Below are 19,329 nucleotides of genomic sequence, written 5' to 3' on the forward strand. Positions count from 1 at the left end.
TTTAGCTCTTATACTTTGGTGTTGGCTCTTGGTCAGTGTTACAGAACAATAGACAAAAAGTCTACGGTAAGGAGTAGTCATAATTGGTAAAACTAAGATAGCTGGATTTGGAAGGAACTCTTAATAGTAATGGATTTGGGGGTTATTTAGGTTCCTTGGTTAATGTTTGTTTCTTTTGTCTGTTTCTTTTTCTTTCATTTCTACACATTCATGCAGTATTTCATGGTTCTATCAAAGCAGCAGTAAAAAAAATACTCTTGACGCATGAAAATTAACTGGTGAGGGGCCTCATTGCTATTTTTAAATTGTAGTTTTATTTTTAAATAGTCTTTTTTTAATCAGAGGATCAGATGCATGACTTTTTTTTTAATGGATGCAGATCTTCTATCAGGTGTCTCACAATAAATGCAAGAGGATTTTAGTTTGCCAGAAATGTTGCAAATGCACTAATTTGAGTAAGATGTTGATACTTAATATATCCTCTTGAGACATAATTTTGCATGCTAAATTATCCCATAATCTTTGTAGGTTTGTTAATATTGATGCATTAATGCCCTATATCTAAATGATCTTCTCCCCCTTCCCCTCCATAACTCTTGGTATCTAAATTGATGACAGCTCTGACACAAGCAAGATAACAGTGCTGTGTAGTATACATTTGTTTATATTATCGGCACTTCTCAGTATAGGTGGAAGGAACCATTACCTTTATTTAACAGTGGTTTTTCTTTTTTGTTGTTGTGTTTTACAGTTCTTTTCCCTGGTTCAGCCTGAACTATATACCAGGCCCTGCTGAAAATACCACCCAACAGTTTTCTTCTGCAGCTTATCCAGTTTCTCTTAAGTGCCCTGTACATATTGTATGTTTTATGATGAGATGCAGTTTCTTAATATGTATTACAGAAATACTACTGGTATTTGCAAATATGTAGTTTAATTGTATTATTGAACTCTCATTTTGGGGGCTTGGGCACATTAACAGATTAATCCATCTGTATAGGGCTTTTGCTGTTGGATAGAATTTAAATTGTCTACATAAATATTTGTCTTAGGACCCTTAGATTGTATCTGAATACACAGATTAGGCTTTAAAAACAGACATACATGTAATTTTTGGCTTGAGTTTGGCTAAGTTAGCTTTTGAACTGACACTATATAGCAACATTTTTTGGTATGGTTAGCATGGCACATGTTGGAACATAAAGCATTTTACTGTACAGGTAAGGAATGTGCCATGTTGTTTTACCTATTCTCTCTCTTTCTCTCTCACCCACTCCCACACACACATCCCGTGTGTATTCAGAGACCGTCAGAAACATTCATATTCATTTTCATGAGTCAGCAAAAGCCCTACGCTTGATTCCAACAGAGTATTTCCTTTACATACTTTTCTTCTCTTAATTTTTACAAAATTTGTATGGTAGGTGTAAAAGAAAATCATAGTAACTGTACCATATTATTAACCCCTAAATCAAACTTTTTTTGTCTTGTGTATCTTGATTTTTCTGTGTGCTTTATAGTGAAGCAGCCGACACGAGTCGTTGTTCATAAAACAGCTTTTGAAAGTTGAGAGCACACCCCTGGAGAACCGACTGTGCTTGCTTACGTTTGGTTCATGACTTAAAAATCGAGTACAGGTGATGAAATCTTGGCAGTGTTAACAAAAAAGTAGTGTGTATTGTGCTATTTTTTTTACTCTAGAAACTTAACCATTTGTAGAGAAAAAGGAAACAAATTTTCACACATTGAAGTTTCATTCTGACATAAAATTAATGATAAATAATCATAGAAATCAAGCTTTATATTTTAGCGAACATAAGTACTTTCAACAAACTCAGGTGGTGTATCAGGGAGACATTTTCTGGGTGTTTTTGTGTGTTTTCTGTCTTACAAAAGAATGTATTCTAATGCAAGGATGTTTCTCTGCAGGAGTTATACCTGATGAGACTAAGGCTTTGTCTCTGTTGGCACCAGCTAATGCAGTGGCAGGTCTTCTGCCTGGTGGTGGACTCCTGCCTACTCCTAACCCACTTACACAGGTATTAGTTCTATTGAATTCTTAAAGCATGGAAAGGAACACAGACTTGTGAATAAAGCTAAACATGTTTGAGCTTCGTAAGTGTTGGCAAATTTCTAGATCTTAGAGCAATATCGAGTGTGCAAAGTGTTGTAAAAGGCTGTCTTATAATCAGAAATACTGCCCAGAATCTCTTGGAAGTTTGCATTTTAAAAACATTTTGAAAATCTTAAAATATCTGTTATGTCACTTTTGCCATCGGGGCTCTCAAAGTAACCCATAAGTAATTGTGGAATAATAAACTCATGAGGCATAATAACACTTCTGTGAACACACTGTTAAAAAATATATTCATTTGCCCCAGGAAAGAAAATAAAGCTGAAGTTCATACTTCTCAAGTTACTAAGTTATTAACCCTTTATTTTTTCTTTGCTTTGCTCTTTGGCTGTTATGGGGGGGGGTGTATTTCACATAATTAATAGCCAACATTTTGTTTTGGTAAGTGCTCTTCATGCTGTAAATAAAATTGTTTCCTATTTGATATCTATATCCTGATTTTAGGGGAGAAATGTTCTGTAATGAATGAAAAATGGGGCAGTTGTATTGACAAACTATAGCCTTTGGGCCAGACCCCTGTTTTTGTTAATACATTTTATTGGAACACAGCCATTTGTTTATGTATTGTCTATCACTGCTTTTGAGCTACAGTGGCAGTAAGTATATAGATTTGTGTGCAGTTCAGTAGTTGTAGCAGAGACCACATAGCCTACAGACTTCAACTAGTTACCATGTGACCCTTTAATGAAAATAAATATTGACCCCTGGTATAAGGAACTGAATCAGTTTTAAACAAATTTGAAATTTCACAGATTGGCGCTGTTCCATTGGCTGCTTTGGGGGCTCCTACTCTTGATCCTGCCCTTGCTGCACTTGGGCTTCCAGGAGCCAACTTGAACTCTCAGGTACAATTTACTACCTTTATCTTTTGACCCCATTTTTATAGGAAATTTGTTTTATTAACTGTTAGTTTGCATTTCAAGAGCAGAAGTTAATGGCTATGTTGTAGTAATTTTTCTTAAGTAGACTTGTTAAAAAGAGATTTAAATGATCACTGAATTAGTTATAGCCCCTTATCCACTGATAAGAATCTCTTGTTTTATAATACTTCAAAATAGAATAGGTTCACAGGATGCCAACACAGCATCAGTGTGTCATGGAGCCAGAGTAAATAAGTATAAGTTTTATATGTTTCTTTAAAATGTTAAATATTTTCTCAGAAAGTCTTTAAATAAGATTATGTTCAGCCTCATAATCTTCAGATGACTTGTTAAAGCTTCTGTAGAAAAAAAAAAAAAAAGCTTCTGTAGACACTAATGTCACCTATTTTTTTTTATTTTTTAATGTAGCTACTAAAAAATGTAATGTGATATGTACTTTGCATTCTATTTCTTTTGGTCAGCATTGTGTCTATGGCATGATACTTCTTACAGGTTTAACAGATTGTCCCAGGATATTTCAACATACTGAGAAAATAAAATAGCAATCATTTATTGTTCTGTGTATTCTCTATCATATATAAACACACACACCGTTTTTTGTTTGTTTTGCAGTCTCTTGCCGCAGATCAGTTGCTGAAGCTTATGAGTACTGTTGATCCCAAGTAAGGATTTTTTGTTTCCATTGGCAATGTGTGTGAATGTCTAGAAAACAGTTATTTTTTTTGATAGCTAACAAGAAAGTTATCTTTTCTCAAGATAAGCAATATATATTGTTTTTTAGAAATCCAGAAGTAAGCCCATCTGTAAAGGTTTTGTTTTAGGGCAATTTGAGTCTTTCATAATAATTCTAATGTCTTGTAGCAGGATGATAGCAAAAGAGGTAACAAAGGGAGAACTTAGTTTAAGCCCTGAGGATAAAAGCAGTGATCAGTCAGCATTTTTTCATCAAAGAAATTTAATTAAATTTTTTTTAAAAGGGGTAAATAAAATAAAATAATAGGAGTGAGAGAGGCAAGGCTAAGGGGACCACTCTCCCAGAGCAAACAAGTAGTATGAGTTATGTGATTAGTTGCCATAAAATTAATAAGCCAACATCATCTTCCAGGTGCTTTTGATAAGTGCTCTTCATGCTGTAACCGAAATTGTTTCCTAATTCATATATGACAAATTCATAGGATTTTTTAAATTGGTAATTTCTTGGTACATTAAATTTGAACTTTTCCCCTTAACTTGGTAAAAGTCACTAGTAGTAAGTGGGAGAACATGAAGGGAGGACAGAATCATTTGACTTCAGTAGTTAGTGCCCTTTTAAAAAAAAAAAATTACCTTATAGTTAAAATCCAAGGATATACCCCCTCACCTAGCCTGTAAAATAAAATAACACCAATACAATTGAAGCTCCCTGTATACCCTCTCTTGATTACATTACCCACTCTCCCTATAAATAGCTACTATATTAAACTTGATGTCTGTAATTTTTTCTTACATGTGTAAACCCATAAGGGGCATCTTTAGCCTTTCTACTCAGGATTTCATGTGTAAGTTTGGTGTGGGCCATTGGCCTCTGCCTCAATTTCTCCCTATCTACAAAACTAAAAGGTAACATTCTTCCCCCCCAAAATTATTAATACTATGTTGTAGAAAGTTTTTTAAATCATATAAAAGAAAGTTCAATTAAGTTTTTGGCATTAGCATATTCCCTTGTACTAGTATTTCTCAAAATGTGTTTGTTTCTTTATGGAAAGTTAGTGGATGTTCAGCAAAATTAAATAGGTATTTTTCTTATTCCAGATACCTCTGAGTCATCAAAGTACAGATGCTCATTGTAAAGATTCAGAACAAGGCTATACTATATAGTATTTACTGAAGTTATCATGGAACCTTCCCCCTCTTTTTGAAGTATTTTACTAAAATGATGTTGTGAAATGCTTACATATTTTATTTGAAATGCTTTTGTATATTTTTAAATATTTCAGATCTCAATTTTTGATTCTGTTTCAGATTGAATCATGTTGCTGCTGGTCTTGTTTCACCAAGTCTGAAGTCAGATACCTCTAGTAAAGAAATAGAGGAAGCTATGAAAAGAGTACGAGAAGCACAGTCCCTAATTTCTGCTGCTATAGAACCAGGTAACATATGTTTGTGCAGTTTTGCTGAATATTAAACCATATGCTTCTTGGCAAGAGTGATTATGGCATAAGTGTGAAAGTATGTTGAATAATACACTAATTTTTTTTTTTTTTTTGAGATCTTGCTCTCTTGCCTAGGCTAGAGTGCCGTGGCGTCAGCCTAGCTCACAGCAACCTCAAATTCCTGGGCTCAAGCGATCCTCTTTCCTCAGCCTCCCAGGTAGCTGGGACTACAGGCACACACCACCATGCCAGTTAATGTTTTCTATTTTTAGTTGTTTGGCTAATTTCTTCTATTTCACTAGGTCATTTTGTAATTTTCTAATTCTGGTAAAATAAAAGATTATATAGTGAAGTGCCACCCAGACACATTTAGAACTATCTGGACACACTTCTGATTGTCTCTGGTACCAAGTGCATCTGGTGCATAGAGGACCACCAAGATATTCCTAGATATCTCCTAAAATGAACAGAATGAACAGCACAGGCTTCCACAACAATGATTGACCCAATCCAGAATATCAGCAGTGCCAAGGATTATCTAATACTCGATGTGATATTTTGTTTTTTTAATCATTTGTTTATCTTGCTTGGGATAGCCTAATTTTAAGTTTTTTAATTGATCAGGAAAACCTAGCAAAACTGCTTTTTTTGTGATTTGTTTAAAGAAAATCAGATGCCTTAATTTTTGTAGATTGTCTTTTTGAGAGTATTGAATGGATATCTCATTATCTGTCTCTATATATTTATATCTGTGGCCCTGGATTTTTTCCCCCCATTAAATAACATCTTATTAATTTTTTACTCTTATTTTTTAATAAATGGAAATATATTAAGTACAGTGAACACTGTTCTAGTGACGGGCATACCAGAAGTCTTAACTTAAGCATTTATAAGGTATCCATGTAACAAAAACACTTGTACCCCCTTAATATTTTGAAATTTGAAAATTTTTTAAATTTTTAAAAAACTATTAAAACGTGCCAAGCTAAAAAATAAATAAAGAAGTAAATAAATGGAAATGTTTATAATACATAGTATTAGGAAAATAATTTGATTTTAGAGTATAATACTGTCTAAATTGATACCAAGTACTTTATGTGTATTATATCATTTTATCAATAAAATGTCAAATAATTAGCTGCAGTTACTATATGATAAGCAAGCCAGTAGGAGGTCTTAGATACAAAGGTGGTTCCATGCAACTCCAAAGCTAAGACACACCATGTGCCAGCTGTTTCTGTTTTCATTGAAAACTCATGACTGGAATGACTAAAAGTGGTTTCTATATGAATTGATTTTTTTCCAAGATTTTGTCAATTTATTATTTATAACAACATTCACAATAAATTAAATCTTATTAATGAAATGACCTAAATGTGAAACATAGAAGAAGTCAATCTCACTTTGATGATAGTCCATGTGTGAAGAATACAGTGGCTTTTTTTCTCTCAGTAGATCCTTAAGTTAAAAGAATGTATGTGTTATTTAAAAGCTAGGAAATAAAACAGCTCGGTTCTAGATTTATTACCTATACTTACATAACTGAAAATTGGTGGGTAAGAAGAGAGACAGGCTAGCTTGCTAAAGTCTTCATTGTGTCACAGAAGTAACATGGAAACAGTGAGTTAATCGTGACTTTCTAGATTTGAGGACCAAACACTGAATCTGTGTATTAATCATTTTGACATAAATATACATGAATGTGTTTATTTAGCAAAAGGGCATAAAGTAGTGGAGAAAAAAGAATTCACCTCCTCTGAACCTCAAGCATGTATATGTGCACACATACACAATAAGGAACATTTTGCTGGACCAAGAATTTAAAGTGTTTAGCCGATTTTCCTTTTTATAGATCTTTTTTATGGAAAACACTTCACAGCTTCCTAAGTCTGGCAAGTGAGATAGTGAACTTTATCTGAGAATTGTCTAATTTGGATCTACAAAAAGGCTGGATAATTTATAATTTGTATCATTTCATTAAGCTTCAGCATTGTGATTTTAAAATGGATATAACATTTAAGGATATATGTAAAAGCAGAAAATTAAATAAATTCTTAGAATAATTTCTGAGTGGGAATATTGCTACCTAATGATTTCTAAATACAGGGTTTTTTAAAATTTTAATCTAGATAAGAAAGAAGAAAAAAGAAGGCATTCAAGATCAAGATCACGTTCTAGGAGGAGGAGGACTCCTTCATCTTCTAGACACAGGTTAGATTGTTTTTTATGGTCAGTTATACTTCAGACAAAGATAAGTTCTGTATGTCACACCTCTCTTAATTTGCTGTCTAACTCCCTGGCTCCTGGTTACAATGTATTTTAGTAGTCACTGCTGTTAGAGTGTGTAAATGAGTGTTCCCACATGTATAAAGGGAAGAAAGGTATGGAGTAGATAGATGATTCATACTTTAAAACCCATAAAAAAATTCAGAGATGGTAGGAAAGTATTGAGACTTCAGTACCAGAATGAGTTATTACTGTGGGAGGAACACTGGACTTCAAATTTGATTTTTAAATATGACTTTCACTAGACTTTTGAGACTTTTAAATTAGGAGGTTATGTACCTCAGATTATCCAGCTATTGCATGAATATTCTCAAACTTGCTGTTACTTTTGAGATTATTTTTATTACTGGATAAACTTATTGATAGAATCATTCTTTTGCTTGCCTAGAGTAAGTTTAACTCAGCTTGTTCTTTCTTCTGTGTGACATCCATGTATGAATATATAAGGTTCTCTCTAGACCAGTGGTTCTCAAACTTTGTTGGTCATAGAACCATTTGACACTAGCAAATTTATGTTTGCTTCAGTTGCACATATACTAAAATTGGAATGATATAGAGAATATTAGCATGGCTACTGTACAAGGATGACTTGCAAATTTGTGAAGTGTTCCATATTATGAAATACATATATGTGAGAACCCCAAGGGGTTTTTGTTTACATGGGTTATATCTGTCAGTGTTGACCATATTAAAAATTAAACTGTTGAAATAACCATAATAAACCTATTCGTGTTAACATAGCTTTGAAACAAACCTTTTCTAAAAAAAAAAGTTGGTGAGGGGAGTGGCTTTGTTTTGCTTATTTGCAAATTTCCTTAATGTTTAGCTTAATAGAAGACAATAGGATTCTGTGTTCAACTTGCTGCAATGTATCTTCCTTAGTATATTTAGAAAAACTGACTTCGTACAAAAACGTAGTTAGAAAAGGGACAGGTAAATGTGTAGTCACTTCAGGTAATTGTGATTAGTATTCTTTGATAAATTGCCAAAATTTGACAGGTGATAGTTTCTGAAAAGGTAGTTGCAATATGGAATCTGAAACCATAGTAATGAACTTTTTATATGCTGTTATATTAAAATCTATTGATCTTTCTTCAATTTAAAATGGGTATTTTTTTCCACATGGGATTTTGTGAAAGCAAGCATTGGTGATTTGAAAATAATTGATTCATTGCATTATGCAGTTTTCCCAATATTGATTTGTATTTGTTATACAGTGTCAGAAAATGATATGTAGTAATACCACCTCAGGTCTCATCAGAAAAACTAAAGTATTAAGAGGCTATCAAGTTCACAATGGTGGATTTGTGTTTTAATTTTCTCTTGAAAGCTGAGATTTTATCATTGGTAACAAATTTGTTTGTTTGCCTTGAAGTAATAGACTTCATTTATTTTTCCAAAAACTGTGTCTACCAAATACTGAAGTCTAAATAACCATAGATTTTTGGTTCTAGAAGGTGATGTTTCATGAAAAGTCTACTAATTCAGCTTTATAACTCACTGACACAGATGTCTTCCTTTATTATGTAACCATTATACTTTAAGTGAGCATCAGGAGTGATTTGTGCATACTTCCCATTTCATCACAGAATAGTACTCTTGGGATCAGATTTACTAAAAATTAACTTTTACTGCTTCATCAAAGACATCCTTAGTAAAAGTGGCATTACTGTTTTTTTTCTTTAACTGCAAGTACATACCTGAATACCAGTGAAAAATACAGTGAACATACTAGTGCAGTTCAGTAGCCACTGCCTTGATTCATGTTGAGGAGTTGCCAGCACTTTTACCTGCCATTGCTTTTGTACCATTAGGGCAAATGTCAGCACAGTGAAAAAGGCAATAATATCTTATTATTTTGAAAATAATTTTGACCTGATGGATCCCATGAAAGGTCTTAGAACTTCCAGAGTTTCACAAAGCATAGTTTGAAAACCATTGCTCTAGGTTACTTATTACCAACTATTTCAGCCATTCTTCATTTTTCTTAATTTCGAAACTCTACCCTGGTTGGTCTAATTGCATTCTGGTTGTAGTCAGAACCTTTTAAGGTTTTGACATTCAGAGCTGTGATACTCTAATTGTAGTCAATTATTTCAGCTAGTTTCAGCTTCACCTTCCATATCCCTCTACCACTTGACTTTCACACCTCATTTGCTGGTTGCCTTCACCCCTGAGTTCGTCTCTTCTGTAACCTACTTATGTCATTTGTCTGCCTTCTGCTAGCAACTTCTTTTACTTCTTAGTTTTTACCAAGGGTTAGACAAAATTATTTCTCCTATTACTGGGATTCTTGAAAGAGCAGTAAAGTGTACTTAAGTTCTAGACTTTGTCACATCTCTCTTTTTTTTTCTCCTTTTAACCATACCCCCAATTTCTTATATGTCACGTCTCTATTAAACACACATCATACCCAGATATCTAACAAACTATATTCTGTCTCAAAGATGGCCCTTTCTCTTTACTTTCATGATCAGCATCTTACTCTGGTGTCATTGTCTTATTTTAAGTCATTTCTTGGATTATTACATGGTTGTTCTACATGGTATGTCTGTTTTATTCCCTGTCACTCACCTTGTCCCAGCCTGTCTCGTTCTTAGAGATATCTAAAAAAAACCCAAATCTGGATCATATCACAGCTTTCTTGAATCTCGAGAAGCTCCCTGTTGCTTTAATAAGGTGATAGATAAAACCTAGGAATGGCATTCAGGGTTCTTTACTGTTTTGTCTGGTTTATCTTTCTACACATGTCATTGGCCACTCCAAAAGTACAGGACTACTTGCCCTAACATATCGTTTTTATTATGTCTCCATGTTTTGCTCATGATTCTTTCTGCCTGATGCTCTTTCCCACATCTTCATTTCTACCTGAGAAGCTCCTATTTCTTTCTTCAAGGTATAGCTCAGATTTTACTCTTAATGTGTAGTGTTGGTGATGCTTACAATCTTCATCATACAGGACACTACTCTCCTAGTTTAATCTCTTCGATGGGGTATATCTCATAATAAGATTACCACAATTTATATGTTTCTCTCTGAATTCTTAAGGAGAGCTTATGTTTTTCTTTAATATACTAAATCTTACTAGGATTCTCAAATTTTAATAAGAATTACTTACTATGACCAGTGAAAAATAGAAGTGAAATACTTATTTTCCTGAACTTTTAGACACTTATACTACATAAGAAAAAGATAATTATTGTGGATTGTTGTATCTTAAGCATCTCAGTATATAAAATAACCATGACCTTCAGTAAGCTTTTTTACTCTTAGATGTTATGCTAATCTCTATTTTGATGATTGTTAAAAGCTCACATAAACTATTAAGTGTAATAAAAGTGGCTCTGCAGTACATTCCCCTTGAAAAAGTAGATTTATGTGGTACTTCTGCCTATTAGATTTTTTAAAACTATACTATTAATCCCATAGTTTTGAAAGAAACCTGTAAGAATACTCTTGTGATTTGTTGTCTACATCTAGATGTACTTTTTCTATGTCCATTAAAGGTAGGGAAAATATGTAACTTGTTTATTGAAAATTGTAACTTTATTTCTTCTTAAAACCAGAATCCTCAGAAGATGAACAAGAATTCTAACATCAGTTTTTGTTTTCCAGAATGTTTTAATCTCTGAAAAAGAAAGTGATGATGCTGATATTTTATAGGCTCATTATTTCACTTGAAGCACATTATTGGTGCATTTTATTTTGTTTAAGTCAGGCACTATAGTAATTGCTCAAGAGTATAGTGATGGATAGACAAATTTCCCCTGTCTTTGTGAACATATAGAAAGGTAGATAAGAATTAAGTGAAAATTTCTTAGGATATAGAGATGTTATTACAAGGGATGTTTAGTAAGTAGTTTGAAATATAAAAATTTATTAAGTTCAGTAAGGAACTACTGATGGGTTTTAAGGTGGTTGTTTTAGAGAGTTAAGGCAACAGAAACTATATTAACACATCATTAAGAGGAAAGAAGGGCATTAATATTTAGTGTACAGTTGTCCATTGGTATACTCAGGAGATTGGTTACAGAACCCCACTGTAACTATATACTCAAGTCCCTTGGAATTATTTGAAAATTCAGCCCTTCATATATATAGGTTTTGAATACTGTTTTCAATCTGAATTTAGTTGAAAACTCCTCATGTCAGTGGATTCACACAGTTCAAGCCTGTGGTGTTCAAGGATCAACTGTATATGCCTATACTAAGGCACTGCCTATCCTGTGTTGTAGCTGTTATTACCCTTCTTTGCTGAAGTAACAGGATTGAAGAGGTTAGATAATGGTCTAAGTTACCTGGCACATAAATGAGAATTAAGTGTTAAAGACTAAGGAAACAATTATAGCTTATTTTTAATTCTTAAAATAGAGGAAAATGATTGTTTTAAAACAGGAAGGAGGATGACAATATGTAAAGGTTAAATGTGCTTCTTACATCCTAGAAGAGAAAATAGAGTGGGACAGGGGAGGGCAGGTATGGGAAACATTTCTCTGATGTGACATGAAAGAGACAATCATGTAGAGATGGTGATATGTTGAGGGGAAAATGAGAGTAAAAGCAGTTAGCACTGAGTCATATGTATCTGTATAAGGCTTCTATTGCTTGGAGTTTCTTAAATTATGAATTAAAGAAATGGAATTTATTTCAGAGACAATAAGAAATAATAGATGTCAGCACACTAAGTGGTTTGTATTTATAAAATACAAATACCAGCTTTATGGGCTTACAAGGCCTATTAAAGTTTGTATATAGCATAATTAAGTATTTGAGAAATGATAAAGTTTAAGCTGCAATAGTGAGGAATTAAATAGAAGAGAAATACAGGCCGGGCGCGGTGGCTCATGCCTGTAATCCTGGCACTGTGGGAGGCCAAGGTGGGCGGATTGCTTGAGGTCAGGAGTTCGAAGCCAGCGTGAGCAAGAGTGAGACCCTGTCTCTACTATAAGTAGAAAGAAATTAATTGGCCAACTAATATATATATAGAAAAAATGAGCCAGGCATGGTAGTGCATGCCTGTAGTCCCAGCTACTCGGAGGCTGAGGCAGTAGGATCGCTTGAGCCCAGGAGTTTGAGGTTGCTCTGAGCTAGGCTGACACCACGGCACTCACTGTAGCCTGAGCAACATAGTGAGACTCTGTCTCAAAAAAAAGAGAGAAATACGTGCCAAAATGTTATATAATTGTATAAGGTGATGCAAATGAGTCAGATGTTTTGTATTTTTCCTTCATTCTCCAATAAAATTTTAACCTTAGAGTTGTAAGTACAATGGGTATAGAAGGACTGGTCTGACATTGAGCAAAACATTAAAAGGTAAAGAATTCCAAGTGTTCAAAGGTATTACTAATTTCTAAGGTATCAAAAGCATTTACTCTATGGACTAAATAATTAATGACAGCAACTAAAAGGGAATTATCCACACTTAATTGGTGGTTAATCCATATGTCTGATACTGAGCTAAATATTCACAGTCTTTTTATATTTATATGCACTTACTGGCCTCCTTTTATTTTATTAGGCGGTCAAGAAGCAGATCCAGAAGACGATCACATTCTAAGTCAAGGAGTAGGCGGCGATCCAAAAGTCCAAGACGGAGAAGATCTCATTCCAGAGAGAGAGGTAGAAGGTCAAGGAGCACATCAAAAACCAGGTAGAAAAGACTTGTTAACATTGGGTGAGAACACAAATTTTAGAGTTCCCAAGACCCCCAGTACTGTGCTGCTACTAAATAACAAAGGAGTTGGTTGGGTTTGGGGAGCAGAGAGAATAGGGCTAGACAGGGGAAGGAACTGTTTAGAATTTGAGGGGACTGACATTTTTTTTCTGGTGCTTCCTTGCAAACTAGAACTTCAACTATAAGCTGAAGGCCTTAGTAAATTTTCTTGCCTATCTTACTACCTTTTTTCATTTCCTCCTTTCCACTCCACCACTGCTAAGGATTTAGTGCTACCGGCCATTCCTCATGTTATGCCAGAGTTTAAGTCAAGAAAGCCAAGCCTCATCATCTTTATAGGTCTCATTATCAGTGACTGGGAAACATTTAAAAAGGATTGCTATATATGCTGAACCATACTGGACGTTCTCTGAGCCTCTGATTTGGGACCAGTAGGGAGTTAAAGTGAGGATTTGTGAAAAAAGAAACACCTTTACCACAACATTTTATCTCCACTTAAACACATACTCGGTGACCAGTCTTTTCATCTGGAGCCCAAACCCTTTTAAATTAATATGCCCCTGATCATTTATATTTGTTAGACATATGTGTTTTCACAGTGCTTAATTTTTTTTTATCAACTGTCCTTTGTCTTTTTCTAAAATAGGTATCTTAATTTTCTAGAAGCAGTCCTATAATTTGTATTGTTTTATCCATTCATATATTTAAATCATGTAATTAAAGTAAGTGCAGCTGGGGACCCAACAAAATTTATTCTTGGTAAGCATATAACTCAACTGATGGGAACAGGAGTTGGGGTGGCTTTACTATCAGTGTTCAGGCCATAATAATGGCGGTTTTAGTCATTATATATTACACAGTGAATCCTCTATTGATTCAATCAGTCCAGTGTTGCTTAATGGAATAGTTATGCAAAGAGGAATTAGGCATTCCTTCCTCTAAGGACTTCCTGATTACTAAGAGAGGAGTGGCGAATGTAATTACAGGGGAAAGGCTGTTAAATGATGATTGCCACTTGCTAACATTGGAAGAGGTTTAATTGATAAGTGAGTCAGGTATTAAATTCTGATACATTTCACTAGACTCAGTGAGGGGCATGATTTCAGGTAGAGGGGAGAATGCTATTTCTTGAAATAGCAAGTATTTTCTTCGTATAGGTGAGCTAGGAGAATATGAGATCAGAAGTATAAGGAGACAGATCATAGAAGGCTTGGTTGTTCACACTATTTGCACTCGATCCAGGAAGTAACTGGAGTGGATTGAAAAATGATGAACAGGGTAAAATTAGTATTTTCAGGTCTATACATTGTAAGATTTCTGACAGTGCAAAATCAATTTATGGAAGGCATGACTGGGACCCATTAGACAGTTATAACCTAGGAATAAGATGATAAAGACTTTAATAGAGAGGATAACTGATGGAGCAGGGTGACCAGAGAAGGGAAGGAATGAAAGAGAGACCATAGAATGGAAAGATTAGCTAAGAACAATAAAAGAAATTCTTTGATCCCTACAATTATAGAATAGTTTAGATAGGGGTGTGTGTGTGTGTGTGTTTTGGGGACTTCTTATTCAACAAACTTATGTTGATTATCTACCCTTTGCTCAGGATCTCAGGGAGAATGGTGATCTTCAGGAAAAAATACTGTGGGAAATAAAAATAAATTTACCAGAATCTGTGAAAAGATTTTGAGTTGAGGTATGGCTGTAGTACCAGTCCATTACGATAGGGTATTTTTCTAATCGCACTGAATAGCCCAGAGTATATAGCAACAGAAAAAGGTAGAAGCTTGATTTGGTCCATAATAAAGGTTAACATGGTATGTGTGCTTTGAAAGAATATTGATGATATTGATGGGTGATTTTGGTAGTGCATTATGGGTTTTGGCCTTAATAGGAGAGGTGGTTTGGGAAAGTGCTAGTTAACTTAGAGAAAAAAAGAGTGTTGAAGAGCTTAGAGGCAGTTATTAAACCTATTGGTGTTTACCACCAAACATATCAAGAAACTGGCCAACATCCTAATATTTTTCTCATCTCATAGTGTACACTATTGGGGGGAAATTTTACATGAAATACTAGGAAAATGGGCTTTTTAAAGGAGTTACGTACCACAAATATGACAAATGAGCTATTATTTCTTAAACAGTTGTCAGAATAACATCTGTGCTTTGAAGAATGAGATTAGACCTGATTATACTTTCTCTTTTATTTGTAACGCTATGTAAATTGGCATTAGCTGAGTCTTCTAATGCATTCATAAATTTTATGTTCATTTGTTAGAGACAAAAAGAAAGAAGACAAAGAAAAGAAACGTTCCAAAACACCACCAAAAAGTTATAGCACAGCCAGACGTTCTAGAAGTGCAAGCAGGTAAGATGGCATCATGAATTCTTGGAATTTTTAACTTTGCTTATAAGATTATCAATAGGCTGTGAACATGAAATGTTTTCCAGAACGTAGATAAAATATTTCAGTGTTATTAAAAGTTAAGCTTTGCCATTATTGAAAGCTTTTGCAAAGACAATTTCTGTGAAGAGTGTAACCTGAAGTTTCTCTTTCTTGTTATTTAAATATTTTATGGTGTAGAGCATATTTGATACAACACGGAACTCAACAAAGATCAGTTTTTCTATCTTAACAGTTTTAACAGCTAAAGCATACTGAATTGTTATGTTAAATTAGTTATAGTAAGTTATATTTATCATATCTACATGTTACTACTCAAGAATTTTTCTTTCCCTTATAGTGGTTCATTGATAAATTAATAGGAGGCAGTGCAAGTTCTGAGTGTCATTCTTGGGCTAATTCTGTCTCTAAACTGTCAGAGCAAATTGAAATGTTGCAAACTTTACTCCAAAAAAAATACATTTTTCATGTTTACTTTGAAATTCCTATGATACTGCTTTGGAAAACAGTCTGGCAATTCCTAAGAATGTTAAACATAGAGGTTTTTGACCCAGAAGTTTTACTTCTGGGGATACAAAAACATGTCCACATAGAAACTTGTACCTGAATGTTTATAGCATTGTTCATAATAGCCAAAGGCAGCGCAAATGTCGACTACATGCTGCAGCTTGGATAAGCCTTAAAAACAATTCACAAAAGGCCACATATTACGTGATTCCATTTATGTGAAATTTCCAGAATAGGCAAATCCATAAAGCTAGAAAATAGATTACTGGATTGCCAGGAGGACAGGAAAAATTAAAGGGGTATGGGCTTTCTTTTTGGAGGTGATGAAAATGTTCAAGTTTTATTTTTTGATTGCTTTGTTTGTAGCTAAATCGTATAATGGTCATCTTGCCAGTCTGGCACCTTTTGAGAATCATGGACAGAATTTTTTTATAGTCAGTAAAAAGCAGGGGAAAGCTGTATGTCTCAGTAATAGCTGAAAGCAGGGTTTTTCGGTAGAGGGAGGAGGATTTTGATATAGAAAGTCAATTTGATTTCTACCTTTCCACTAACTAGTTCTGAATTTCATCTAATGATTTGGAAGTTGATTTTTGGATTTTATTAGTGGCTGCCTTCTGTATCACATTATTTGGTTTCCTGTACCTGTTCTGAACAATGAATGTTTGAATCTAAAACTGATTTACTTCAGTGAATAGTTCACTTCAGATTTCAGTCTATTGTGTCAGAATGTCTTTAAAAAGAATTGCTGGAAATTAGGGGATTTCTTGAGGGCAATAAAGGGAAAGGTACATGGTTTGCAGATGTTTATTATCCACTTGATGGTTCAGCTAAAAACAGTACTGTGAAGCAGGTCTTTCATTATTATATTGTAGGAGTTCTAGTAAAGCTCCAGCCTAGACATATCTGTAATATGTCTGTCTTTTAGATCATATGCTGTATTTTAAAGCTTAGTTTGCACATTTGTGATTCTAGAGAGAGACGGCGACGAAGAAGCAGGAGTGGAACAAGATCTCCTAAAAAGCCTAGGTCTCCTAAAAGAAAATTGTCTCGCTCACCATCCCCTAGGAGGTAAGAATTTTAATCATTTAGATCTATCCTTTATATTTTTCAGAGGTTGTCAGTTTTAAAACTGTCCCATGAAAGTTCTTAAGAATGTTTTGATATATTCTCTTTAAGCCTTGAGATTTCAACACTTTAGGATTGGACATCATAGACCTGTAATCAAGTTATGGTCTTCTAGCTTATATTACCTGTACACAGTTGCACCTTTATTGTTCAGGATTTTGTATCTTCTCTGTCCTATTGGTAACTGTGAACTTGGGTCAGGCTCATCATCTAAGCAAGTTAAACCTGTTGCTACACATCTTAATGTCATTCTAGACATAAAAAGGAGAAGAAGAAAGATAAAGACAAAGAAAGAAGTAGAGATGAAAGAGAACGATCAACAAGCAAGAAGAAGAGGAGTAAAGATAAGGAAAAGGACCGGGAAAGAAAATCAGAGAGTGATAAAGATGTAAAAGTATGTTTACAAACCAACTTACTTTAGTATTTTGAGTGATATTGGTACTTTTAGGAAGTGATTTTTCTTTGAAGACATTTACTTTTATTATTTTCCTTGGCAAAGCAGGTTACACGGGATTATGATGAAGAGGAACAGGGGTATGACAGCGAGAAAGACAAAAAAGAAGAGAAGAAACCAATAGAAGCAGGTTCCCCTAAAATAAAGGAATGTTCTGTGGAAAAGGGAACTGGTGATTCACTAAGAGAATCCAAAGTGAATGGGGATGATCATCATGAAGAAGACATGGATATGAGTGACTGAATATTGCCTCTATGGGAATCCCAACTGTGTTATACATGCATCAGTGTCATTCCTTTGTGTGATTTATTAATGCTGTATTTGTTCATCTCAAACCTAGATGTATACAGCTCTGAGTTATAAATGGTTATAAAGCTCCTGATATTGACATTAGTTATTTACATCAAAAAGCTTTTAGGAAATGGTACAGGGGTAACCAGTTCTTGTCACAGTGAAATCTGATTGAGTAACCAAGCAGTTTTACTATCCTGGTACTGCTTCTTAACAAAAATGAAAAGCTGCATGCATCTACAGCAGGCATGGATTGTTTATGTTGTATGATCTCCTTTATTAAGTAAGTTCACTTATAGTATTTCTAGAATCTGATTCATTGCCGTAATAGAGCCATGTAGGGAATGCACTGATTGCATGTTATTGTGGCAAGAATATCCTAAATGTCATTAAAATCCTCCAACATGATGGATCTACTTATGGTCTTGTTTGTTGACATGACAAATTAACATTCTTATATTTACATCTGGAAATGAGCATTTGAAATAGATAATCCTTTAAGCCTTGTGGCTAAATTTTTGTGGCTTTTGTTTAACTTTGAAAGGTTATATATGCACTAACCTTTTTTGATGGCTAATTAGGCTTTAATTACGAAACAAGATTTCAGATAAAACTGTCTTTGGCAGTGAGTAAATAGCATATTTTGAAGTAGAGTTGTATACTTTTTCATAAGGTATTTGGGAATTTTTTTTTCCTAAAATAATAATTTATTCCACATTTACATCAGTGAAAGCTATCTGCCTATCCTGAGTCCATCTATTAAAAAAAAAGTTATCTCTTGTCCTGATTTTCAGTTTTCCACCCTTTCATTAATTTGTTTTAAGCTCAGTGTTGGAAAAAGGGGGTAGTGCATTTTAAATTGACCTTCATATGCTTTTAAAATAAGACAAATCTACTTGATAATGTACCTTTTATTTGATCTCAAATTGTATAAAACCGATAAATTTGTGTTACTGCAGTAGTAATCTTATGCACACAGTGATTTCATGTTATATGCAAAGTAGTTAGGCAACTGTTTTCTTAGTTAAGGAGTTTCAGGCTTCACTTTTGTTCAGTAAAAACAAAAGTAGGCTACAGTCTGTGCCATGTTGATGTACAGTTTCTGAAATTGTTTTACAAGACTTTGATAATAAAACCCTTAAACTTATGTTCATGTTCCTGTAAAACTGTATTTGTATTTATTTACACTATTGAATGTATGACATTTACCTCATTCATTTTACAAATTAAGCCCTTTCCCTTTCTATCCACATGTTTAAATATAGTACATAAATTCCATCACTGTAGTGATAGTTGCCATCATAATTGTCAAAAAATGATTTCATTTCTATCTAAAAAATAATCATTTTTCTTAGCTTAGTACAATTTTATTATAGTGTGGGTTTGGGAATGGGATTGGATAAAGCAATGAACTTTAGGATAAACAAATGATCCCAACT

The 19,329-nt window shown here is 34.1% G+C and overlaps 1 protein-coding gene and 1 non-coding gene across 13 annotated transcripts in view; both read left to right on the forward strand.

Annotated features, from left to right (window-relative positions):
• Positions 1 to 19,037, forward strand: part of SRSF11 (serine and arginine rich splicing factor 11) — a 44,003-nt gene extending 24,966 nt beyond the window's left edge. For 4 of the 12 annotated variants that reach the window (XM_012787964.2, XM_012787965.2, XM_012787966.2 and 1 more), the window contains 10 exons: positions 1,930 to 2,039; positions 2,887 to 2,979; positions 3,628 to 3,677; positions 5,017 to 5,144; positions 7,277 to 7,358; positions 12,952 to 13,083; positions 15,388 to 15,477; positions 16,972 to 17,088; positions 17,401 to 17,539; positions 17,645 to 19,037. In XM_012787964.2, coding sequence (XP_012643418.1) covers positions 1,930 to 2,039; positions 2,887 to 2,979; positions 3,628 to 3,677; positions 5,017 to 5,144; positions 7,277 to 7,358; positions 12,952 to 13,083; positions 15,388 to 15,477; positions 16,972 to 17,088; positions 17,401 to 17,539; positions 17,645 to 17,842 — 1,139 coding nt within the window. In that variant the 3' untranslated portion in view covers positions 17,843 to 19,037. The remainder of the gene's footprint in view (positions 1 to 1,929; positions 2,040 to 2,886; positions 2,980 to 3,627; positions 3,678 to 5,016; positions 5,145 to 7,276; positions 7,359 to 12,951; positions 13,084 to 15,387; positions 15,478 to 16,971; positions 17,089 to 17,400; positions 17,540 to 17,644) is intronic. The other 8 variants (XM_075999343.1, XM_012787968.2, XM_075999342.1 and 5 more) reach the window with 3 other exon arrangements.
• On the forward strand, positions 7,948 to 8,052 carry LOC142869747 (U6 spliceosomal RNA). The gene has a single exon (XR_012918318.1). It is a non-coding gene; the product is annotated as a U6 spliceosomal RNA (small nuclear RNA).
• Positions 19,038 to 19,329: the final 292 nt, after the last annotated feature.

The sequence above is a fragment of the Microcebus murinus genome, chromosome 2, assembly GCF_040939455.1.
Source record: "Microcebus murinus isolate Inina chromosome 2, M.murinus_Inina_mat1.0, whole genome shotgun sequence".
Taxonomy (NCBI): domain Eukaryota; kingdom Metazoa; phylum Chordata; class Mammalia; order Primates; family Cheirogaleidae; genus Microcebus; species Microcebus murinus.